The sequence below is a fragment of the Fukomys damarensis genome, unplaced genomic scaffold (assembly GCF_012274545.1).
Source record: "Fukomys damarensis isolate Sample0158 unplaced genomic scaffold, DMR_v1.0_HiC HiC_scaffold_11, whole genome shotgun sequence".
Lineage (NCBI taxonomy): Eukaryota > Metazoa > Chordata > Mammalia > Rodentia > Bathyergidae > Fukomys > Fukomys damarensis.
Window position 1 is genome coordinate 18212998 of NW_022900923.1, and position 25658 is coordinate 18238655.

General features: G+C 45.0%; 1 protein-coding gene across 1 annotated transcript in view; it reads right to left on the reverse strand.

Annotated features, from left to right (window-relative positions):
- Nucleotides 1-4076: 4076 nt before the first annotated feature.
- Kiaa0040 (KIAA0040 ortholog) overlaps nucleotides 4077-25658 on the reverse strand; it is a 33971-nt gene continuing 12389 nt past the window's right edge. Inside the window, exon 2 of the mRNA XM_010630203.1 lies at nucleotides 4077-6373. Coding sequence (XP_010628505.1) covers nucleotides 5953-6240 — 288 coding nt within the window. The 5' untranslated portion in view covers nucleotides 6241-6373 and the 3' untranslated portion in view covers nucleotides 4077-5952. The remainder of the gene's footprint in view (nucleotides 6374-25658) is intronic.

The window sequence follows — 25658 nt, forward strand, 5'->3', positions numbered from 1 at the left end:
TAGAGCTTGAAGAAGATAATGCAAGTGCTCTTTGTGTATTATAAAGCCCTCTGAAGTGGTAAGATAGTGAGGTTGGATCTTTAAGTCTTTATACTTTCATTCAAAACTTTTGAGGCTATTTTTTCCTTGATGGAGGTGCATCTCTAGCCAGCTCTAAGGATATGAATAGCCAACAGGATTATACGGTTCACAATAGAAGAAAGACAAGGGGAGAAAGAGAAAGGTTGGTAAAAGTCAAGGAGAATCCTTTTCTCGCTTGACCTGTCGGCATCATTTGATTGTATGGGCTGTTGCTTTCTCCTTGAAAGTTTCTCCTCTTTGACTCCCAGGACACAGTTCTCTCGTGGTTTTTCTCCTACTCTTACTAATAATGCCTAATATTTATTGAGGGCTTTGTGTAAGCCAGGCCCCGTGTTAAATGCTTTATATGCGCAAAATCCCATTTAATCTTCTTCCTAGGAGATAAGGATTGTCATTAGCTCTGCTTTGCAGATCAGTCTTAACAGGGAGATCAAGTCACCAGCCTGAGTTACGTAACCAGTGAGAGTTGGCATCCGGTTTGAGACCACTCTAGTCCCCCGAGTCCTAGCCCACTGCACTTAGGAAGGTTTCTATATGGCCCTTGTCAGGCTGTCCCCTGCATCACCACTTCCGAGGGCACCTTCACGTTGCCAGCCATGCAAACCGCACTCCTCTCTCGACTTCTTCCTGTGTTACTCTGTACTTGTGTGTGCTCCTGGCAGCCTGTCCTGTCCGGTTTTGGGGCTCCACACTAAGGAAGGTGGACCACATTATATTGCAGTGGTTTATTCGTGTGTCTGTCCCCTCAGCCAGGCTGGAAGCCCCTGCAGGACAAGTTCACATCACTAGTAGCGAACTAGTATCCAGTGCCCTGGATAGCAGGATAGTGCTCTGTGTATAGCACATTCATCAGCTTTTTGTTGCTCTGACCAAATATCTGACAGACAAAACTTAGGCATTTGCTTTTGGCTTACTGTGTTAGAAGGCTCCATCCCTAGTTAGCTGGCTTCAAGGAAGAAGCATCCTGGCAGAAAGATATGATGGGGGAAAGCTGCTCACCTCATGGCCTCCAGAAAGCAGAGAGAAGGGAAGAGAGAGAGGGAGAAGCAAGGGACCAGGTAGTCACAACCCCAGCGCCCAGCCAGAAGTGTGCTTCACGAATCCCCTCGGCGTCTCTCAGGCCGATCAAACTGACCGTCAAGATGACTCTTCACACATAGTAAGCAGTCAAAATTGTTTCTGGAATAAATAGCCCAAGGAGGGGGTAGATACAGGTGCACACAGCCCTTCCTGAGTAAAGTGTCTCTTTGTAGGGCTTCCCACAGAGGCATTTGAAAACATCCTTTTGAAACTAAAATGGCAACAGGAAGCTGGTTGAAGTGATTCTTTGTTTAGTCTTAGAATCCTATGACTTTGAATATGGAGGTAATATTAAGGTCAGAGGGTAAGAGGCCTGAGCAGAAGTGCTCTAGAGAGTTGGGAAGACTGATGGATGATGGCATCGTGTAAATCCACATTTACATCCCAGAGTGTGGCCGGGTAGGTAGGGCTCACAGCATTTAGCTCTAGCTCCCCTCAAGTGTGTGGCAGCTACTCCTCCGTCTCCAGGTGATTTCTGAGCAACATCCTGGCTCTGCTCAGGAAGGTCCAGGAATGTTCTGAAGAAATGAATAGGAAACTGAATGAAGTCTCTGTTCCCTGGCTGTCGTGAGTGTGGGTGACAGGGAAGGGAACCCAGGAATCAACTAGAACTACACAAATCACCTGCCTGGGAGGAAACAGGGAAGATTGGGAGTGTGCACTGTAGCCTTCCTTCCTAAGCCCTCCCTCCCTAAGTACAGTCAGCACAGCATTTTGCCAACACATTTGCCTGCTCTTCCCATGAAAGGAAAGACCTGTGGTGTCCAGGACGGGAGCTGCCAGTCTCAGCTGGCTGTGGAGCACTTGATATATGGCTAGCATAATTGAGCTAGTGGATCTTTAATTTTATTTGATTTTATAGATTTTAAACAGCTACGTGTAGCTCATGGTAGGTACCATATTAGAAAGTACAGAGGACATTTCCATCATTCCTGGTTCTCCCGGACAGTACTGCTTCAGGTGGCTTCTGCTCTGATGGCAAGCTTAGCATTACCAAGAGAGGGATCAGGAGTATATAAATCATTTCATTTCATAACAAACATGAAGCTGTGGTGAGCTTGAAAACACGGTGCACGTTTATACGCGTGCATGCACATGCGTGCTTACTGTAGAGGTTCTTGATCCTCTTGTCGCACCAGATTAATCCAGAGGCCTAATTTTGCTAGGTCTCTGCTGTGCCCTCCCTTCCCTATAAGAACACACTGATCTTCTTGAAGGGAATGTTCTCTAAGTGCTGTTTATTTGTGACTGTCAACTTGACTGGCTTAATCCTGGGGAGGTGACTGGATTGTGAGGGCTAACTTGGCTATTAGGAGGTAGGGCCTAGTTGAAAGAAGTGGGTCATAGGGCTGTAACCTTGGGGACTGTGTCTGGTCCCAGGCTACTTCCTCGCTGGCTCTTCCCCCATCCACTGCTTCCTGGCCATCTTGAGGAGAGGAGCCTTCCTCTGCCATGCAGTTCTGGTACAATGTCTCTGTGTCTTGGAGTCAACTGATCCTGTACTGAAACCTGAGAGACCATGAGCCAAAAATAAGTTTCTCTTTTAAATCATGGGTATCCCAGAGATGAAAACTAATACACGTTGCCAAGGAACATCACTACTTTCTTGTAGCTGCCGTCTCTGAAGGGTTTCATCTGAGGCTGTCGGCTTTGCAAAGTGGGTAAAAGAGCCACAGTCCTAGTTTTCCAACCTCTGACTCTACTGGGAGAATACAGCGGACCAGGCAGGGCAGCGCCTTTTGTGTCCCAGAGGGAAAGTCCGTGCACCCATCATTTCTGAGTGACGGCCAAGCAGGAGTAATCCCTCATGTTAAAGAGGTAACTGACTGCAATAAGTAAGGAGGCTAGGCACAGCTTTTAATTTTCAAAATATTTATTTAAATAAATGTTTTCTTTTTATGTGTCTGAACTTTACAGAAAAAATACTGACAAATACTATATACAACTTTGACCACTTATGTTCTTCTTTTAAAGGAGACTTTTTATGCATTTTCCTCATTGTTTTTCTTTCCCCCTGAGATTAAAAAAAGAAAAAGCAATTTCATTGAGCAACGGAGAAAAAAACCTCGGATGCCGCCTGAGGCTGGCTGAGGCTGTTCTGAAGTACAGGCCAGGTTGAGGGGATGAGGGGGTCCTCTTGGAGCTTGTGCTGCTTAGGAAGCCTCTTCTGTATGAATCATTTCTGTTCCTCATTAACTTAGCCTCCCCAGATGGGCTGGTGGGTTCCACCGATCACCAGTAAAAGTGAGGAGGAATAAAGGGACAGAACTGGCATGGTGAAAAAGGGGAAAAGGGGGTAAGAGAAGAATGGGAAAGAGATAAGGATAAGGTGAGAAGAAAAGGGAAAGGACATCAGCCTTAGCTCCTTTCTTGTTTCCTTGGATCCAGTAAGAATGTGAGGCTCGATCAAGTGCCTGACACTACTCTAGGCGCTCCATAAAGGCTGGGGTGGGAGATAAATCCCACTCCATTTGGGGGTTCTGGGTCCCATGCTATGGAAGCAACGGAGAAGTAAGTTTCTGGGTGTTTCATGGCTGGAGCTGGAGAGCAAGTCCACTCGATTAGGAGACAGCAGGGTACGCTGCTCGAGACAGAGGCCTTGTCTCAGCAATGACAACTGACTGCTGTCTTAACTCACACTGGCAGCCGGTTGCCACAGCAACCATGGTCCCCAATCCAGGTGATCCACTCTCCAGGATCATATCTGACACCCCATCTTGGCTGTCAGCTCCCACATCTCCCCCAAGTCATCTTTGTGTGGACTGAGAGGTGAAGATGGGAAGGACTCGTCCTGGTGGGCAGCAGTAGGCATGGGAGGCATGTGGTGTGGGAGAAGACCGCCGTCCTGTGACAGGCAGGGGACAGCTGGGTGCTCTAGTGCAAGCTGTCCCTGTGACAAGGGGATGGATATTCACAATGCCCAGGCCTGAATGCCGAGGGAATTTAGGGCTATGTAGAGTGAAAGGGCGACCGGCTCGAAAATACATGCAGGCCTAAGTTATGATTCACATGGCTGTCAGTTAGGCGATCCTGATAACAGTCACTAGCAGATAGCCCCTCTCCAGGGGCCGGGGTACACTGGGAGGACAGGTAAGTGCCAGGTAACCGGAGTGGAGTGAGCAAACAGTACATCTTTCCACTCACACCGTTATTGGATTTGGTTTTTTTGCTACTATAACTGTCATAGCTTAGCTATCTTATTAATTAGACAGTGATTTTGCCACTGTCGAGAACAGCTTCCATGGGAAATATTTCTAGAAAGCTCCCCAGCAGATTTGCAAATGAACTCTTAGAATACAATCTACTCCCAAGTTGGGAACTGTCTTTGTAATGTCGTCACAGTAGAATCAAAACACAACCAGCTCATCATGGAGGTGCATTAACTCTGCTTCTGAACCTCAGCCTGGGGCAGGGGAGAAACTTGCGACTCACTGCAGATCATGTTTACACGTCCGCATGTACCTCAGGGCACCTGTGTCACTGAGCTCAGCCTCTGGCTCTGCATGTACTGTCCTGCAAACCAACACCTAGTCTGGTCCACTGCAGCAATTAGGGGACTCTCGCTGAAGAGAAGGTCACTTGGGGGAATGGTGAGGTATTACAAGCTTACGCTTAACCTTATCACATGGCCAACAGCAACCACAGTTATGAGTACCTACTTGCCTGAGCTTCAAGATAAATATTAATAAATGCTTTATAGCTTCAGCCTAGTTTCATTGAAACTGTTACTCCTGCATTCTTGCAACATACCATGCACCCACTGCACACTCGTGAAGTCATTTCCGGTGTGACTTCTTTGAGACTGGACTGGTGACTGTCTTTAATTCCTTCCCTACTGCAAACCTTGGGACACAAAGAAGATACCTAGCTCTGGTGCAGCACCTAATTACCCTTTACATCTATAAAACATGCATTGCCCAGCTACACAATTGCAGCCCACTGAAGTAAAAGAGTGGCTTTTCATAACTTGTTAGTAGTCACTGCCAAGAGTGTTTTGTTTGTTCTTGCTTGGAAAAGTCTATCTAGGTTAAGGGGTAGCATCCTGGAGAGGTCTTGGACATTAAACATCCATTAGTGGTAATGAGGACCTTGTCATTAGTTCCAAGAAAAGAGCTGTCCGTGAGTATTAATCCATCACACTCTAAACTTTTAGGTACAGGTAACTTGGTGTGTCCGTATCAAGATATACCGGGAGAGGACAGTACCAGGTCGCTGGAATGTCCACATGTGAATATTCCAGTAAAAAGCTATGTAAATATGGGAATAGGAAAGCATTCATCTCCATCCTGTGTGGTAGATGCAACAGACAGGAGTCTTGCCTGTCTATATAATTGTGTATATTTCCCTACACCTGGGCACACTTACTCATGAGACATTTCTGTACTGTCTTCCTTGAAGTATGCGTTCAGTGGCTATCTGATGAATGGAATACATTTGCCCATGTACCTGCTGTCTGAATTTGCAGTTACTAGTATGTGTGTACACTTGGAAGCCATATCAACATGTATACATGGATGTCCCTTGTGCTTTTATTTATGGAGTATGCCAGAGACAGGTGAAATGCATGTCTGGTTCTGTAGCAAAAAGCACTGCTATTGGGCTCAGAGCTGCCAAGGCAGGGCAAGAACTGTTCATGTGCTCCCCTGGGACACTCAGTCTGAGATTTGTGCCTCGGTTGAGTAGTTACTCTGTGAACATGAGTGCATCATTTCAGGGAGTCCTTCTCAGGGAGAAGTCTCTGTGTAGTTGGAAGGAGGTTTGGCCCCAGAGGAAGGACACCTGTGCTTACTGCTAATAAATAGGCAGTGATGGCCTCTTCTCCATCTGGAGAAGCTTGGGCTGAGCAGAGATCCAGAGGTCTTCTTCATCCTTCTTCTTTTTCTTGTGTCGTTCTGGCTCTTGGTGGTTCTTGCCTGCTCGGCTCCAGCAGCAATGGCAGCAGACGAAGAAGAGGATGAGGATCATCAATAATGGTAGCCCCAGGAGGACAGCCAGGCAGATAGTGTTGAAGATGCCCTCTTGGTGTTTGGTCAGGATGGTGTCCCAGATAGAGCTGAAGAAAGAGCTGATTTTCTCCATAGTGCTTGGCTAGTATGGGGACAGAGGTTCTTTGCAACTCACTAGCAAGTCCTGGGTTCAAGAGGACACAACCTTCGACACTTGGAATTTATTCTTCTTTCAGCTTTGAGTTTGAGCATGCCACAAATAAAACCTGAAGAGAATAAAGCAGGCAGTTCAAGAGAAATGCAATGGGAATGGTCTATAATTTTAACAGCATCATAGATTTTAGGCTTAGAAAGGGGAGGAAATTGAAGATTTCCAAAGAGTCCACTGAAATTGTATTAAAACTCAATAAACAAGATAAACTCATGCATTTAGTCAATAAGCACTAACTAGTTCCTGCTATGTAGACACACAATGCTGAGTTTAGGATAAAAGAATTAATATTATACCCAGTCAGATTCACAGTAGGTGATCGAGAATTATTGGATAAAGGAATCAATGTGTATATCCTGTGTTCTGGTTAGGGGATGGCTCCCTAGACCCTACACAGTGGCGGTTCTTGATCTTTTCTTCACTGCAGCTCACCAGACAGGTGTTGAATACACATGCCCCATGGGACAGTTTGGTATCTGACCTATGTACATAACCTGGCATTTTTGATGCCTATTAATGTATAAGCACAAGACGAAATGGCTACATTTTGCTGACTGTTGTGGAGACCTTGGGCCTTCTCAAGGATAAGAGGTCATCAGTCTTCACCTTGCCTCATGCCTGCCTTCCTGTCTGCTTGCTTTCTTCCCTGCTCCATTTTTCCTCCCCTCTTTATGTCCCACTTCTATGTCTGCTTCTACTTTCTCCCTTCTTCTCCCTCCTTACTTTCTCTCTGCTTTTGGTTGCTTTGTCCCCAAGGCTCCGTCCTACCTGTTCCCTTTCTTCCATGGGGAAAGAGGCCTTGAAGTTCCTTGGAAACTGCAGTGGGGTTTCAGGACGCCTCTCTGCTCCTACGCTGACCTCAGTGTATAGCAGGGACTATTCTCCTCATCCTTTGTCACCTCTCCACCTCTCCACATGTGTCTTAGGGCTCAGCTCTTTAATATAAGGTCGCAGAGACTTCCTTGGGATCTAGAATCCATGGATTGTTAGGTCCAAACAAGACTTTGAGGACAGACATGATTCAAGAAAATTCTTGGTGCAAGACATTTCACTGGACCTAAATATCAGGGTCATTGATTTTTGGGCTGGAGGCTTAGAAATCATCCTGACCAACTCTTACTTAAGGATGACAAATATAAACCTCAGAGTAGGGAGGTGACATGTCTGGAGCCACAGAAAGCTGCCAGACTTCTGCATAACAAGTCCAGTGCTCTTGCAAGGGGGCTGGCAAGTGGAAGAACTGAAGATGATAATACTGTTTTGTGATTTATTTCACTTGATATTTTTCTAATCCCTTTCACATGCATTTTGTCTTTTAAGCGAGCAACAGGATGGTGCAGTGACGTGGACAGATGCACGATGGGGCCTAGGTCCAGAATTCAAGGTTAGCTCAAGCTTATTTTTATTGCCCTGCACTTGGAGGATAAAGCTGCGGCCCTCTTGGGTGGTGTGTTATACGCAGTACCCCCAAGATCTCATTCCCTGAGATCTCATTCCTTAGAAAACATGCTCTATAAATGTCTCACATGCTGAGTGCCTGAGGATCCACACAGGCCGCACCTGACATTAGTTCTGGTCAGGTGGCATGCTGTCCCACTCCTGGGGGGATAATTTGCACAATTTTTGCAGTTATACAAATTGGCACTTTATGCTGTGCCCCTCTGCCTGCAGAGACTGACGCAGTGCTGTGAGAGGACAACGATATTTTTAGCTAACTTTTATAAATCTAGGCACTTTACTCCTATTAAGTCACTTCATCTTCATTACAGTCCAGTGGAATAGGTTCCACGATTCCTCTGTTCTGCAGTGGAAGAGATGAAGATACAAGTCACAAGTGGCTGAGTTGGCCTTGCTCCTGAGGAGTCTGGCTCCAGATCTCTAAGAGGTGAGCTATTTGCAGGCGTTGCTCTGGGGCCTCCTATTCCTTTGTATGGAATTAACCCATTTTTGGCAAGCAGCCCAGGACTTGCAGAATCTTACAATCCTTGGCTATTCCTCAGACTGACTTAAACATTTATCCCAGTCTATTGTAGAAAAGGCTGCAAAGAGATTTACTTCCCATTGTTAGGCACTTGCCAAATGCTGAAAGAAATATAAAATAAAACTGGAGACCTGCCCAAGTGCAGGTTTATAGAAAGCACATGGCTGCCCACATTTAAATTCAATATGCAACAGAGAAATGAAGCCTCATCCTCTCACTGGAGCCTCTTCCAAAGCCCCTCTTGGGGCCCAGGAACATCTCATGACATGGATTTGCCCACACACCACCAGGCACTCACTCTTTGTAGAGAAAAGCACTCCCTGGTGTCCTATAAACCCTCTTTCACACCACTCCCTTACTTCTGGGCTTTCCTTCTCTTAGGCTGTGGCCTTTGCTTTTACCTCAGCCTTGTATCATGAAGTTTTGGCTCATTTACTGTGAAAGACTTTGGGTGCTTTTCTCTGCTTTGATCCTACACATACCCTTCCTGGGACCAAGTGCTTCGTGCATGTATAATCTGTGATTCACGTGAGAGGACGTCACCACCACAAGCACTGATAATCAGAACACTGGTTATTCTGCATCAGGTGATACTGGTCCCTGTAGGGAACAGAAGAGCACCAAAGGCCCATGCTTGGGGTCAGCTATGGAAGACAGGAAGGGCAGTGAGCTTTAGAACATTAGAGAAGATTTTGTGAAAGTGGAGACATTTAAGAAGAACCTTGAATTATAAGTAGGATTTTGACAGAGAAATGTAGGTTCAAATGTTCTAGGCAGAGAAATTTCTAGAGCCTGAGTGGGAGAACAGAACATCTGATGAACCTGGGGCTCAGGGTAGGAGCAGAGATGACTGAAGACAAGCTAGACGGGTAAGTCAGGGACAGAGCAGAGATGGGCATTCGTTTGGGAACTTTGTAACAGTAGTTGTGATCAGAGCTACCCTTTAGGAATAGATTGCAAGATATAAAAAGTTCTGGAACATGTTTTTTTTTTCTTTTTTCTTTTAAGGAAAAAGAACTTATTAGTTCACCTAAAGATCTTATGAGATGTACAGTGAAATAGTTCTGAATTACCTGGCATTTATGGTAAAAGGAGAAAACCATTTTGCTTTTGTGTGTCGTTTCCACTTCTCAAGGAAAGAAAAATATATTTAGCCATATAAAGAGATAAATAGTTTTCTGGCATTGGCAGTAAATGTTTTAGGAGAGCCCTGTATCTGTTTAACAAACATTTATTGGACACCTAATATGTGCCATGCTCTTTGTTAGGTAGTGCGGATTCAGCAATGAGTGACAGTTATAGTTTCTGACATCATGGAGCTGTGTATATTCTGGGGAAGTTATTATTATTGAAGGATCATGTCATAAAAGACAAATATAATAAGCAAACTCCAACTGAGGTTGCTTAGTTGGCTGAAATGAAAGCATGCATTTGAATTATGTGTTTTTCTCTGTGTCCTAGGGCCTCCTACCCCTCCCACCTTTGTCTTAAACTCGTCCATCCCATGGCACCTAAAATAGCCTTTGAATAAATAGATTTCTTTTCAAACTAAGGCTAAGTCAATAACTCACTTCTGCATTCCTAAAGGTACTTATTTGAGTGTGCTCTCCACACAGCCAAAGAGAGTATTCATTAACATTTGGGGACCTAGTCTGGGGAAAATTTGATCAAAAGGTATTCTTTATATTTTTTAATCTAAGAATTCTCTTTTAGGCCCCCCTAGGTTACTTGCTGAGCTCTGCTAATCTATAGTGTTTCATTAGTATTTATGAGCTTTGCATTATTAGCATTTCCAGGAAACAATCCAATGTCTCCTTGGTGGTATGAATTAAAAGTTGGCGCTTCCGTGGGATGGTTCACACAAGCAGCCACACTCTGGGCCGCAGAATGCACTCTGGAGACCTCAGCCTTTTGTTGACTTTCTAGTATCTCTGACACTGTTCAAAATATAATTCATCTGTTCTTGTAAAGCCAACAATAGGTGCCAATCAACCTTCACTGTTTGACTGTGGTGGGACTGGTGTGAAGAGAGAGAAGTGGGGAAAGTTACCTTCAATTCTCTGAAAACAAGTATTGTGTCGGTATCCTCGGCAATGTCTGGGGGTTAGGGAGAGAGTCATTCTTTTTTCCTCTAGCTTCTATCTGTGTGTGTAGAGGGTGCTGATGGGGAAGATGATACCAGGGCCAGAAGACTGACCTGGCTTCAAGCCCTGGGTTAACCTGCATGACCTTGGCAAGCTCTTGAACCTTAGCTACAAAGAGAAGTTAATAAGCTTTCTCATAATGATGTTGTGAGGATTAAAAAGGCTTAATCTATTCCATGCATTTTGTAAACTATAAAATACTATACAAACATAATCCATAAAACAGTGGGTTATCTCCAAATAACAGTGGACTAATCCTAGCCTTGAGCTTTTCCTTCCCACCCCTGACCTCTAAGCCCAGTCATCACTGGCAAAGACCTACAAGCCCCCATCTCATTCAAATGAAAAGGGCTGCTGAGTGACCTGCCTGCTGACGGCTGGTCTGTAGTGTTGTGGCTGTAATTCTAGATTTTCATCCAATGACTGTATGGAGAAAGGTCACCTGGGGAATATCTGCTGGTGTCTGGAGGATTGTTGAGCTCATAGGTGAGGCCAGAGGAGAGTGAACAGCTTTCTACTGGCCCCAGCCTCCTTTCCAGGCTTTGAGAACCTGGGCAGCATACAAGGGTAAGCCCTTCCTCAGGGAAATCTGATCCAAGCTCTGTGAGCCAAAAGCTGCTGCAGTGTTGTGTTCTGGGCTGACCTGGGGCTGGTGTTCTAAAGCTCTCCAAGACTAGGGCAGGGCATTCTACATTGTGCCAACCTCTCATTATTCCTGCTTATTGGATAAAATGATACATGTAAAGTTCTATAGTATCTGTCCAATAGTAAATGCTTTCTAGAAATGTTCAGGACAGGGACCATGAAGGCACCCACTTAAATCCCCAGGACCAACTCAGGAGTGACCCTGAGTGGTACAGATCCTCAGCCTTCTTGTAGGAGTGAAAGGTTCAGGTCTCTATCAGAATTGTGAGATTCCTCTGCTGTAGCTGCAGACTCCAGAGTAGGCATGGAGGACTGTGTTATAATTAAAAACAGGGGGCAATGACCTCGCCTTGGGCCTCTCCTCAAATCCTTCCTTTGCGGGAGACTGCAATATTGATTATGCCCCAAAGCAAGCTAAAAAGAGTTAACCCCATGATTGGCTTGGTTATAGAAGTGAGTCCGGCTGAAGCCTACTTGCTGAGGTCAGAGTAACTTGCACCCAAATTCCATTCCCACAACTAAAACCTTCTAACTAGAAGGACAATGTTTAATTACAACCATATATTTTGTCTCTTCTGTTCCTAATCAAGAATGCTTTGCCTCGCCTTCCGAGGCTTGCCTACATTCACTTCTACAGCAGCCCCACGACTGCGCGTCCTCACACGTAGTCCTGCCCTTGTGTGTAGCTCACCTTTACCCCTATCCATTACCGGTAAACCTCAGTGGCTTGGACTGGCCAGGGCCTTTGTCAGTTGCAGCAGCATTGGTTGCCCTGGTGCCCCGGATTTTGTCTCTCTTAGTTCTTTTAAGTTTTTTTCCCCTCAGGCCTGATAACACACTGAGCAGAAGACCGGGTCCTACTGCAGAGGTTTCCAGTGATATTTAAGGGATTCCCAGTATCCCTTTGTGCTTTGTCTTGGGGTGGGATTTTCATGGTGCTTGCTTTATCTTTTCTGCCCAGTGACCTCAAAGGATAGGCAGATGAGCATCTGACCAGGCAGTCACTCAGGTGGTTAAAGATACAGACTCCTGGGCTGTATTCTTAGAGATCCTGATCCAGTAGATCTGAAGTAACCTAGGAATTTGTCTGTAACAGACATGCTGAGGGCTTCTGGGTTATTGCCAAGGTTCGTGAGCAGTGTTATAAAAGTGAGTCAGGTCATCTGGGAATGAATTAGTGGCCAGGGGCCGCAGGGAAGAGGTCTGTCTCCTCCCCTGGCAGCGCGATAGCCTGTGTGGGATGCCTCCTTTGGCGTTCTTTCTTGCTGTGTGCAGTCACACAGTTCTGGGCTAGAACTAGTTTCCTGGAGGTCACAACTCCATGTTATAAACAATGCACTGACCATGTATCTGGCCCTGTGGCTTCAGACCCTGATCCCTTTCCAGGCTAGCAAGGAGGAGAAATGAAGATAGCAACAATGTCTGTAAGTCCTGTGGTCAAGCTGTGTGCAAAGGGCGAACGTGCAATGGGAGCAGTGCAGCAGAGGGGGCAAGCGGGTCGGTCTGTAGTGGGTTAAAGGAAGGGATGAAAACCAAACAACAGGCAAGATGTCTTCTCTTTCACTGGGCAGTGGTCTGTGAGCATTCAATATGCATGGGGAACGACACTGGGACCATCTATGAACATGCAACCGGATCCTTTCCTTTTAGTGTTTAAACTAAAACTGGAAGTTCATTTGACCCAGCATATTCTTCTGATTCTAGGTATCTTCCTGAAGGAGTTAAAGACATCACATTACAGTGATACACACATGCCATGTTTATAGCAGCACAGTCCATAATAGTTAAATCATGGAAGCAGCCTATATGTCCATTGATGGATTGATAAAATGTGGTAGTACACACAACGGAGTACTACTGTACCATAAAGATAAACCTGAGTCATTTGTAGGAGAACAGATACACCTTGAGACCGTAATGTTTGGTGAAATAAATCAGATACACAACTTTAAAAATTGCATGGTTGGGCTGGGGATTTAGCTCAGTGGTTCCACCACCTGCCTCGCAAATGCAAGGTCCTGAATTCAATCCCTGGTACCCCCCCCCCAATATATTGTATGGTTTCTCTTATCTGAGAAACTCAAAATATAAATAAGAGCAAAATAAAAGATAATAGGAAGTAGAGATGGATCTTTTTCAAATGAGGAGGGGATCAAGCAATGGAGGGAGGGGAGAGAAAGGAGACGAAAAAAGGAATTGGGACATGTTAGGTACATGTACCAACTCCACACAAGGGAGGTAAACATTATATACTGCAAATATGTACAAGAAAAAGTCTAGCATGGAAGCAAACATGCATCAGAGAGCCATACAGAAAGAAGTGAAGGCATAAATATGGTAAGGAACTCCCAATGCTATGCATGTGGCACCAGGCAAAAGTGACCCATTGGGAAGGGAGGGAGGCGCTGAGAGGTGTAACTGACTTACACCTGAATTACAAAAACAGCAAACACATGCTCGGGGTGTCTGAAAAGTCTTGAGACACAGGAGAAACTTATTTCAAAGCATTTAAAAGAATACGCTTGACATGTTGTTTTTCTCCAATCTTCAGATATGTTTTCACATGAGCGTCTCTAAATTACAGCAATGACTTCAGTTATTAATACACTATCTAGTATCCTCAAGAAGTCTGGAAACACGGAGAAAAAAATACATTTACTGGGATGCTTACTAGATGAACAACTGCACCCAAAAGGACAGCACGGCTGAACTCACCAGTGGCAGGTGGGGACCAGACTGGGAGATGGGGCCAGGAAGTAGGAGGGGCTGCACGCAGAGTGCCTCGGAAGCCATGGGAAAGGCTGGCTGAACCGTGGGAGCCAGGGTGTTTTATGCAAGGAGGCAACACAAGTGATGTGTTTCCTAAAGAACGCTCTGAGGCGTGTGAGCTCAGAGTCGAAAGACAAAAGTCAGAGGAGATGTTTCCAATCATTTGGGGAAATGGCGCCAGGCAGTGGTGGATGGTGGGACACACGAATGAGCAGAACTCTCAGGCAGAGGGACTCGAGCAAGTGTCTGTGGGCTCTGCTCTCCTTCTACCTGTAGTCTGCTATGAGACCTCCAAATCTAGGCACACACACATGCACTTTCATTTTTTCTTTTACAAATAAGAATCCCGTCAAATGGTCTCTGACTCCTACCATCTCTCTTGGGGGGTTTGAAACATCTTAGTCAGCCCTAGCCCTTTCCATTCTGCCCATCCAAACCTTTCCCCAGCTCTCAACTCCCCTGCCTTGCAACATCCCTATGGTTACAATAATATCACACACATCAGAAACCAAGGCTCTCTGGCTGTGAGGGCACCGAGTGGAACATTAGTCCACGGTTATTAACTCTGCAGCTCTGGATATATATTTTCTTGACGGTTCTCACCTTGCTAACCTGGCATGCTTAGATGCCCTCTAATAGATATAAGTACTGTGTTGTACAAAAGTTGTCAGATCATGGCAAATAAGCTGCTTGTAGAACATTATGTTTATTACTTACACCTGGCTCTAGGCATTTTAAACTAGATAACTATATTTTCCTCAATTTAATTAATTGCTTCAAATAACTAGTCCTAATGAAAATTGGAGGCTATTTTATTCCCTACAGCATGCATATATGATATGTAACTAGATATCAGTTATTAAAGGAAAATAGATAGGACTTTCAGGATCAATGTTATAACTGTGGTTGCAATTTTGAACAAAAGCACAAATAGGTCATCAATACAGAAATGATTAAGGTACCATATGTATTAAAAATAATAAAATGATGCTTGATTATATGGGCATTGTTGATTGGAAGAACCCCGAGATGGGTCGCCTGATAGAATTTCCTTACTTCATTGATGAGACATCTGGGACCTCTTGTCGGAGGTTACCCAGCTAACCAATAGAGTCAGGGCTGGAACCAAAGTCCTTTGACTCTCAGTTCACCTTCTGGCCAGTACCTCAGCAGTTCTTTGCAAGAGACCCACCACACTTTTCCTGAGCACGAGATGGACTTCCCTCCCAGCCCCTGTCTGTTCATCCTACGCAGCCCTGTGACTGCTCCTTGTCTTCTATTTTTGCTTGCTCGTCCGGCACAGCTCAAATACATTTCCATTCAAATTTCCTCTAATGTTACCTCAACAAGAGGCTTTTTCTAATCCAATCCACTTCTGTCACTCTATCCACCTTATTACCTTTGTGGTATTCCCTACTCTGAAATTCCTCATTCACTCATGATGCCCTGGTCATGGTGCTGTACGTGTTTAAAGCCTGTCTTCCTTCACTGGAATACAAGCCCCATGAGAACAAGGCCACTCCAGACTATTCTATTCTCTTTGGATGCCCAGGATCTGGCATGTAGCTGCATGAATAAATGAAGCTAACTCAAGGGTTGGGAAGGAAAATGAGATTTTAAAGAATTTTACATTTTTTATTATTATGCATGTTGGTTATACAGATTGGTGAGGTTCATTTGGTAAATTGGTACATGTGTTTAACACATCTCGATCTTTTTCTGTTCCGTAACTCCCTTCTTCCTTTCCTCCCTCCGATCCTCTTCCCCATCTCCAAAGGTCTACCTCCTGGTTTCCTGTTATCTCAACACATGAATCTTGAATAGACATTAGTCAGTCAATGCAGTTCTTTGGAGGGAAAGAGCAGAAGTGAAGGGCACAGCTAGCTCTGGCTGGATTGTGATAATAATTATTCACCTATTTAGTGAACTGTCCAGTCGGGTCCTCCAGCTACAAAATTTAGTCAAGGGGGAAATAATGATCAAGAAAATCCCACTGTCACTAGAAGCAGTGGGGAGAGGGGTGTGTGTGTTTTATTAGCTCCTAAGTAATCACCTTCATTTTGCTCAGTCACAAAGAGCCTATGTAGCTGGGACTTTGTGATAACAAGGGGTCCTTTCCTAATTACTGTATGCTCTATCTCAGGTTCAGCAGAAAAAAATTAAAAAGCTCCATTTTACCTCAAGTTCAAATGAGTCAGTGTTTCAATCAATCATTAATTAAGCCATGCTAGGACATGCAGGGGAAGTCAAAGATAGCCTCTCTCCTCTCAACAATGACACCAGGAAAATGATTATTAGAGAAAGATTTAAGAACAATCAAAATAGTTTTAAAAAAATTTCTTCATTTGGGTTTTGATTTTCTCTTATGGAAAAATAGAGCGCTGGAAATCTTCTTTCCTATCTTTTGTCATCCCTGATTATACCGTCTCCAAAGGGTCCAGGTTATAGACTCTGAGAATAATTTGTCCTTTTTGGCTCTTTCTTAGCAGTAACCACTGGAAGCCATGTCTCTTTAATTCCCTGAAATTTTCAGCTATGCTTAATGTAAAGGAGCACAATGTCTCAGGCTGCTAAATGTCAGTGTCTTCCTCGTATTCACCTCCCTGAGATCACTAAGGAAATTCTCTAGTTTTTCTTGTCATAAACCAGAAAACTTGTAGCCAAGAATTTTGCCTCCCTTACTAACACAGAGTGGGGTCTGGGTACATTCATCTAAGTACTTAGAGCACAGGTTTCTTTTCTGCAGACAGAGGTGGTGCATCTTGGAATCTGATATTCTGTCCACTGAGCGCATCACGCTCTGGCCCTGTGCCTGGTCGATCGTGTGCTGCGGTGTCTGCTGAATGGATGCCTGAATGAGTGCGTTTCCGGGCGGAGTGAACGAAACTGCGTGAAGCAGGCAGTTCAGTGTACTTCACAGTGGATGCCTTAACACTGTCTTGAAAACTGTAAAGCACTTTTATTATTATATGGCTCATATTCCACGAAAGGGAGCGACATCCTTTTATTAATTATTTTGTTCTAACCTGAGTTTGGTCAGTTTTCACTGAATTGGCTTAAAGGGCAAGTTACTATCTCGGGGAATCAGGGAAGACACATTCTGCTCTAGCTGCTTCCTTGCTAATTTTGTTTCCACTCATCCAGCTGCTGCTCCCTCCTTCAGCCCTCCTGACCTCCAGGATCTAATTTCTTAGGGGAGCCTTGTTTTCCCCATAGCTATCAACTTTCTCCTCATTTCAGCTAGAATGCTTGCTTGTTTTCATCTGACCCACCTTTCTTGACCTAATACTTCAAGAGTCCAAAGCCTCGAAACATGCCTGGCAAATGTTTTAGTGAGAGCAGGGAATGATCTGTTGAATCAAAAGTTAACCTTCATCGAGTCCTTATTTAGTGCACAACTTGGTGTGTGATCAAGGCTTTAGGAGGTCCCACCCAACAACTCAGGGGGAGCCTTTTTTGTCCCCCCTGTGCAGAAGAGAAGACTGAGGCTACCCAAGATTAGGAAATTGGTCCAAGGTCATGAATTACAAAGAAGCAAATAAGGTTTGAATCTCATCCTTTCAGAGTTCAAAGATCCTGCTGTAATTGCTTGCTGTGCAGCCACCATTCTCAGGATGATGGTGCGTTCACCCCATCACTCTTCTGCCAACCCCTGAAAGCTGCCAGCTGTGCCACACCCTGTGGATGTGTTTGTACCCTGTGGATAGCTAATGTGTGTGACCTCAAGGAGCTCAGATTTTTTCCCCATTAAGTTTTATTGAAACTTTTAAAGCAAACAATACAGCTACATTTATCATTGGGATCTTGCACCTTTACATGATATATCTTGGTTCTTGATTTTCCCAATACCCCTGCCCTCCTTTCATCCCCTTCACCCTTCCCTATTTACAAAGACTTTGTTTCCATTTTTTCACAGTATTTCTTTTCCCTTATTTCCTTTCCCCTCCTATTTTTAATAAGCAAATAGAACAGCGGAGGAGTGCAGGGCAGCATCACATATGACGAGGGTGATGGGCCCTGGGGCATGAAACTCAGAGTAGGCACAGTGCTCACTGGCAGGCCCACAGCTGTATGAAACACACAGCACTTTTATTTTTTTAAAATTATTTTTCTGCTTCCTCTAATATTATACAAAATTCTCAATCTTCATCCTAAGGTTTGGCCATACTCACTTCTATCATAGTCGCTGAACTTCCCATAAAACTTCCGGGGCCAGCTTTCCAAAGGCTGGTGCTCACTCAGATCCCCTAGTTTGCCTGCTCTAGCCAGTCCTGTTCACCCACCTCATCCCTGGAGGCTTCGGCCCCTGGATTATAAACCTCTTGGGCACAGGGACAACACTGCCCATTCCCTGTGCGATCATTTGTCAGTCATGCAGTGGTTTGCGGAATATACCTGAGGACAAAGGCAAGCCTTCCTCCTGGTCTCTGGCTGCTCAGACAAATGACAAAGACGAGGGAGGTTTGCAAGGGGAGCGAGTACAAATTTGATATCGGCAAAGGGATGAAGCAGACAGAATGTTAAGCAAGGAGTCAGAGGACCCAGTTATTGTCCCTGCTCTCTTGTCCTGCATGCCTCTCACCTTGGACAAAATCAGTTAAGCTTCCTGAGCCCTTTCCTCACCTAAGAAATGAGGTTATTACCCATCCCAGATATCTCTCAAGATTGTTGTGAAGAACAGATAAGACTTGTGAAAGAACATTGAGAAGGAAAAAGAAAATTGAAATCTAAATGCAAGGTAGTGGTAGTTGAGGAGATTAAAGAGCTGGATTAAAGCTAAAATGAGAACACTGAGCTTTTCTTACTGGTGCAGCCCTCCTCCCTCCTACCCCTCGCTCCCTTTCCCCCAGGTCTTTCATGAATCGTAGTCATCAGGAGCTATGTTTCCAGTGTGGAGAATTTATGAGCACACACTCTGACACAGCTCATACTTCTGTATACATCCAATCTGACCACATCCTGGTATTAGTGCTAATAAAACCTGTAGCCATGGTTACGGTGAAAGACCTTGGTTAGCCAGCTCTCATTTTTACTGCTCAAAACTGTTTGGTAGATTTTGGAGCCAATTTTATGGGTGCGGTAAAGCGACTAGGTGAGGTTGTCTTTTTGGAAAGTGTGAGCCTCTGAGGTCATCTGTGAGTTAGGAGTGGCTGGGCTGGGGTGGTGCCTTTCTCCTCCACAAATGAAGGGAAAGTTCTGTTCCTGGTGACTCCACACCCGGATACTTAAGTCTTCAAACGTCAAATCCTCTTGGAGGGAAAGAGTGTTTTTGAAAAAGCAAGAGGACAACCAAACCTTTGTGTGATTCAGGTCTCCCACACAGGTGCTAATTAGAAGCTCTTCAATTAGAAGTTACATCATAGTCTTCCATACCAGAAAAAGGAATTAGAGTTCTGCAAACTTTGCAGCAGTAACAGATTCACTGACTTATTTCTTTTCTCAGTGGTGATGGGGGAGAAGTTTACAAGCTGGAATAGTTGAAAACTAATGGAGTGGCAAAAATACACAATTATGTGACTCAGAAGCAGTACCGATATGGTTCTATTTTCCTTTCCATTTCCTCCCTTCATTTAATGTTAACAAAAGTTCAAGGCCATTAATTAAAAGCCAAATGCTACCTTATTGGAATATTAAGCCTTAAAATGCAAAGGCCAAATCTAGGGAGTGAAGGGAAGACTTCTCACTTCAGTAGTCACTCATCCCTGAGGCACATTCCTTGTGTATTATTTCGGAGTCACCAGGCTTTGGGCTGCAGCCTCTGTCCTCAAGGGCTGCCCAGGGGAGTCGATGTTGCCTGGAGAGCTTCCTCTCTGAATGGGTTCAAATCTGCATTCTTGACGCTGCAGGGAGTTTTTTTTCCTTTTTCATGGTTTGCTTAAGTAATAGTTTATGAATGCACAGGGCACCTATGAGCAAAACTAATAGAGTAAATGTGCTGCACCAGCCAGTGCTGGGCAAGCTTATCTTTTTGTTTGTTTGTTTTTTGCTCCCTGTTTTGATACAGATGGCATGTCCTCATTCTCACAAAATGAAGCTGCCTCCTTATAAATAGACTGTTGCCCCTAAACTCCACCGGCTCAGCCCTTCCCTGATCCCTTCACGGTACCCAAACCTCTTCCTACCCATCTCTGAAAGTGCCTTTCTCAAAGGAGCCTGGGTTTGCTTTTTGTCTTCAAGTTTTCATATGAGCCAGAATTTGGCTAAAGGAGTTTGTGAGCCGCAAGTGCAGGGGAAACTCTAGTTTGAGAAGCAAGATGGAATTACTCAGTGTGTCCTTGGGAAAGTCCCTCTGCTGCTTTGGGTCTCATTTTCTTTATCTCCAAACTTGGAAAAATCTAGAGTACATAATAAAATGATAGTATTTTATATTATTATTAACTGGGGACAGTGCTGGAAAGGAGACTGGCTTTTCTTAGTCGTTTGGAACGTTCTAAATAATTGATCAAATGCACATACTTCCTAAAGTAAACAAACAGCTGGAGGCAAGCAGGCAAGTACCTGGGGTCCTTAGGTCAAAGCAGATAATGCCTGTAAATGTGCACCTGGGCTGTTAGGAACTGCACAAATATTCTAAGTCACAGTTAGTATTATTCCAGGCAGATGAAGGAGCATGGCAATAAAAAAAATCACTCTCATGTCTTCTCAGTGTTCAAAGTGGCCTGGAATTCTTGGGAAATCTGCTCTAATGGTGGGAGGTCTTTATGCCTTCAACCCACAATGGATGGATGGATGGTTACCACTCTCCCCTCACTCTGGGACAGCTCTGTAGTGCAGCTGAGGCTCACTGCTGGCTTGGAGTGGGTGACTTGGATCCTCCCGGTGCACAGGGACTGCAGGCTTCTGAGGACTGGCCCAGCATGTCCATCCTGCTGAGCAAGTTCTGACAAGCACATTCCAGCCACTGCCAGGAGGCTGTGGGGCTGCTCACGTGAGCCAAGGAGTGAAACTGCATTCCTGGCTTCCCTCTGCTGACCCTGGGCCGGGGGCATGGAGCTCTGTACAGATTATATGAGTCTGCCTTACTGAGCTACTGCAGTAAAAATAATGCTGCAAACATGTTGTTCTTTATACTTAAAAAGCCTCATAAAACTAGTAAGAATTATTTTCCTCAGTAAAATACATCATAGGAATTATTTTCCCCATAGTTGTATATGGATTGGATCTCAAAAAGTGCTAGTTAAGAATCTACTATGTGACTGACATGGTGCCGAGGTCGGAAAATACGTGTATGGTCTAGTTTTTATCCTAAAGCAGTTTCTTCAGGAAGCTTAGGACACCGGAAGTCCTGTCATGGGACCTTCTAAGCTTCAGGTTCCTTACTGTGTAAGTCAAATAATAATGTTCAGGTGGGTCCTGAAAATAATCTGAAAATGCTCTAAAGTCTTTTTTAAAGTAATTAAATGCTAAACTAAATACAGGTAAGTGGTGAAAATCATGTCGTGCTAAAAAGAAGAGTGATCAATGTTGGCTTGGGTTTTAAGTGGGGGGTGGTGTGGAAGGGAGGGAGGCAGTGTGACCCTGGCCACATGCTGTCACACGTAGGAAGGGACATGCTGGTGCGGAAAGGGAGACTGCGTGAGGTGGGATAGGATGGCAAAGCTAGCTGAGAGGCCGGCATGCCCAGAGTTTGAGAATGGGGTGACAGTGATGAAACCCGAGAAAGAATGGGAAAAGAGGTAAGAGCGGTAAGGTTACAAGGACTTTGAAGGCTTCAGATACGCTGGGTACAGTGGGCCCCAGAGGTTGTGAGCAGATGAGGAGACTTTGTTTCAGTCTCCATGTTCTTTTACCTGATCTCAATCATAACTGAAAGGCTGTTTTGCCAGGATTTGGGATTATGCAGGATCAAGCCCCTAGCCCTGGGCTCACTGGCTGTCTGCCCTAACCAGCTGGGCAGAGTAATCCAAGATATTGCAATAAAAGAAAAACCTTTTATTAATAGCATACTTTGTCCTTAGACAAAATCTGATTATGACCTGAAATGAAGTATCTCCAAGCCAATCAGAATAAAACTGCTCTCTCCGGATCCCTCGGGAATGGGAGTCGGGGGATAAACACACTGATGCAGTCACATCTCCAGTCTCTGAACTGACGTTCCAGTGGGCTTGGTTTTATTTATGTTTGGGGAAGTGCTGCCATGCGCCCCCACATATATCTCATTTGAATGTTTAAAGAGCTCCTGCAAACATTTCTTCCTTAGATCCACTGTAATGGGAAAGGGGAGGGATTTCTTGCCCTGCTTCACAGGTGAACAATCTAAGGAGCAAACGTTTGCATAGAATTGTGAAACTGGTTAGTGGCCAGGAGCAGATGGGATTGTAACTTTCCAGTTTCCCGGTGTGTTGCTGCCTGCATTTCAGCAAGATAAAGGGGAGCAAGCAGTGGCCACCAATCACAATCACAGACGGCAAAGCCTTCATTTCTCGTTTCTCAAACTCTGTGAGATCTGTGGCTCTCCTCTTGTTTTGGGGCCTCACAACAACTTCTGTGTGTGGAACCCACAACTCTTCCCCTACCATCACCCCGGCCCCAGGCAAACCACTGAGTTTCTTGGCCTCCATTCTTCCCCCAAGTCTTAGCTGAAACCTTGTTCACTTTGGGAAGCCTTCCTTGGTCCCACTAAATGTCAGAGGTCCAGTTCTGTGTCCTTCAGCAAATGTACCCTATTACCACAACCTATGGTATGAGGGTTATTGCTTACTTAATCCTCTTTCTGCCTTTCCATGTGGAATTTGTTTCCATCACAGCATCCCTAACATCTGGGGGCATCTTTTGTCCTTGGGAAATTGTTGTTAAACTTGTATAGATGAGAAAACTCTGAGGATCTCTCAGATTAAATGACTGGTCCATCGTCTCACAGGTAAAATGATGACGGGATAGTTCCTCCACCTCTGAATATCCAGTGCCCTTCCACACTGCCATGATGTTTTCTAGGTTCATACACAGAACTCGGTCAGAAAAAGAAGATACTGAGGAATTTAGTATTTCTGAAATTTCAGTATTTGAGGTTTGGGGATCTCTTTGAGCCTGGGCCACATGCTCAGATACCAGATATTCTTGGGCATTATACAGTAGCACACTGCAAACATTCTTAGCCTTTAGTGGACACTGGCCTTGTTGTCATGGTGCCATAATGAATATTAAGACGCTATCACTTGGAAGTGAGATCGCCCTATACTGTGGAAAGTCCTGACTGGCTATATCCTGGACATTCTGGTGTTGTTGAATCGATGGCCTTTTATTTGGTCAGCTGTGGCTGCCAAGCATCTCCATCAAGTATGGTTATGTGTTACACTCCACGCCTCACCTGTCCCACTATCACTGCAGAAAACTCACCCTGGGTTTTCCTCCAGGGAAGGACTCCCTTTGATCCGTGTTTTCTTTCTTGAGCCTGGGTTGTTGACGCTTCTGTGGCTTAGGAAGCCACAGACCTCCATTTCTGCCATAGGACAGCAGCAGATAATTCAGTTCTGTTCTCATTTGTTCAGTACCTACTATGCGCACAACACACTTCTCTCTTGTCTGCGTCTTTCCTAGATAATACTGCAAGAAGAGAAGTAAAACGTTTGCCAGCTATCTGGATAAGGGATTCAAAATGGAATTAAAGGCAGAAACTCTGAATTCTAGGAATTTTTTTGGGGGGGAAATTGAAGTAGCATAAGGCAAGACTAGTTAAATATCCCATAGGAAATTTAGACAAATGGTTGTAGAGCAGCAAGGAGGGAGTTTTCAATTCCAGTGAGGTTTCTAGAGAAGACTTGCAGGAGAGCGAGAGCTGAGAGGAGTGATTAGGATGTTTTAAACGGGGATGTTTAAAAACAGGGATGAGGATTCCAGCCTGCTCAAGAGTCACAGGTGCCTCAGAGGAAAAAATCCAATCTGCATGGCCCAGACTCCAGCCCAGATCTGGAGGGTCCAACCTCCCTGTTACTATGGCAATGTTCAAGCAGCTTCCACCTCTGATGCTGCACTCCCTGGGCCCCTCTCTAGCAGCCGTTATAAATGCCAGGGCATTCCAGGGAGCAGCCTGGCACATGGCAGGAATTCCTCCAGGCTGTGGTCCATGGAGGAGGGCGATTACTGGGAAATTTCCTTTCTCTCCACACCTCATGAGGTATTATGACTTGAATGGCCAGGGACATTGAACTCTCAGGGCTGGCATTGAGAGGGGGCTGATGCTGACTTGGTCTAAGGACCTTCAAGGGATACTTCCCATGGTTGACCAAGAAGGTAGATTATTGTGCCAAGGAAACATGAGTGGAGAGTGATTTTCTATCTCCTGCCTTCACCCCACCCTCACCATGCTTTATGTTTTTGTTTATCCTTTGGCGATAATCCTAACTTCAAATCTGTCACAAGGCTCTGGGTAACACATATCTTGGTTCAAAGGATCTCTCTCTCTCTCTCTCTCTCTGTCTCTCTCTCTCTCTCTCACACACACACACACGAGACTCACATACCTTACTTGTGTGGCAACATTGCCAACATTTAGTACAAGGTTTACAAAAACTACATGAGATTTTTGCCTCAAGATGAACCAACCTCGCTCTGAGGTTGCAGATGGGAAGCTCATGAGGTAGATGTGACCAGTGAATAGAATTTGTTCCGTCTACAGCTCTCTACCTTGCTCATTGTACCCTCCCTCTGCTCTTACACTGTCTGCACCAGCCTTTTAGATGGAGCAGCCGGAGTCAAAGCCTGGCCCCAGCGCTCCCTAGCTAATTGACCATCTCTACGGTCAGTTGACCTCTCTATGACTTAGTTTACTGAACTATAAAAGAAGGATAAGAACAGACCCTCTATCCTAAGATTGTTGTGGTTATTGGATGAGTTAAATAGTGCATGTAATATAGTCAAAACATTTCCTGGTACAGAGTATGTGTTGAATGAATGTTAGCTTTAACAGACTCCCCGTGGGCATCTGAGCTTGTGATGCCTACTGTCCGGTGGTGAGGAGTCCAAGTGTGCAGAGAGAGCACAATGACAACTGCTACGTGTGTCATGGAAAGATGGCTTTCATTTTTTTCATAGCCAGGGAGAAATGAAAAACTGCAGGGAAGACTGATTCTCACACAGCTCCCACAAGACAGAGGTGAGAAAAAAGGAAGACTTGGTAGCTTGGGGCCCTTTTCTGGAATCATGTGTTACTCAGAGATCATATTCCTTGAAAATCTCTTTCCTTTCCTACCACCTCACTTCCCTGACAATGCCTGAAAGATGATTGTTTCCTGAAAATACAGATGCTGTTCATGTCTACTTACCCACTCAACACTAAGTCATTAGCAGACTCTGGGTATTCTCAGTGTCTAGTATGGTGCTGGAATATTCGAGGCTTATCAGTGCTTACTGATCAATTCACGGACTGACCCGTTATGGCCTTGGGGAATCAAAAAGGCCTGGAGTTAGGAATGTTTCTGTGAGGGCTGTGTGTTACCTGCACAGGGACAGGGTACCTGTATTCATCACTAGCAACCTGAGCTCCTGTATGTAGGCAGGGCCAACCTGTGGGGTAGGACAGCAGGGGAGAGGGACAGTAGGGTAAGGGAACAAGGCCTGGGGCCTGGGGCCTGGGCACAACAGGACAGCCTTGCAATGTGGGAAACTGTCACAACTGGGACTGCAGCCTAAAGCAACAAGCTATGGCTCAGGTAAATAGGTTATCCATTGGGGAGTCACTGAGCAGGGACAGAGCAGGTGACAGGAATTCCATAATGTCACAGTCCTGAGCCTCGGTGGTGTGAAGAGATGGTGGCACCGGTGAGTGGAGACCCAGGACACTCATCACAGGGAAGAAGCTGTTT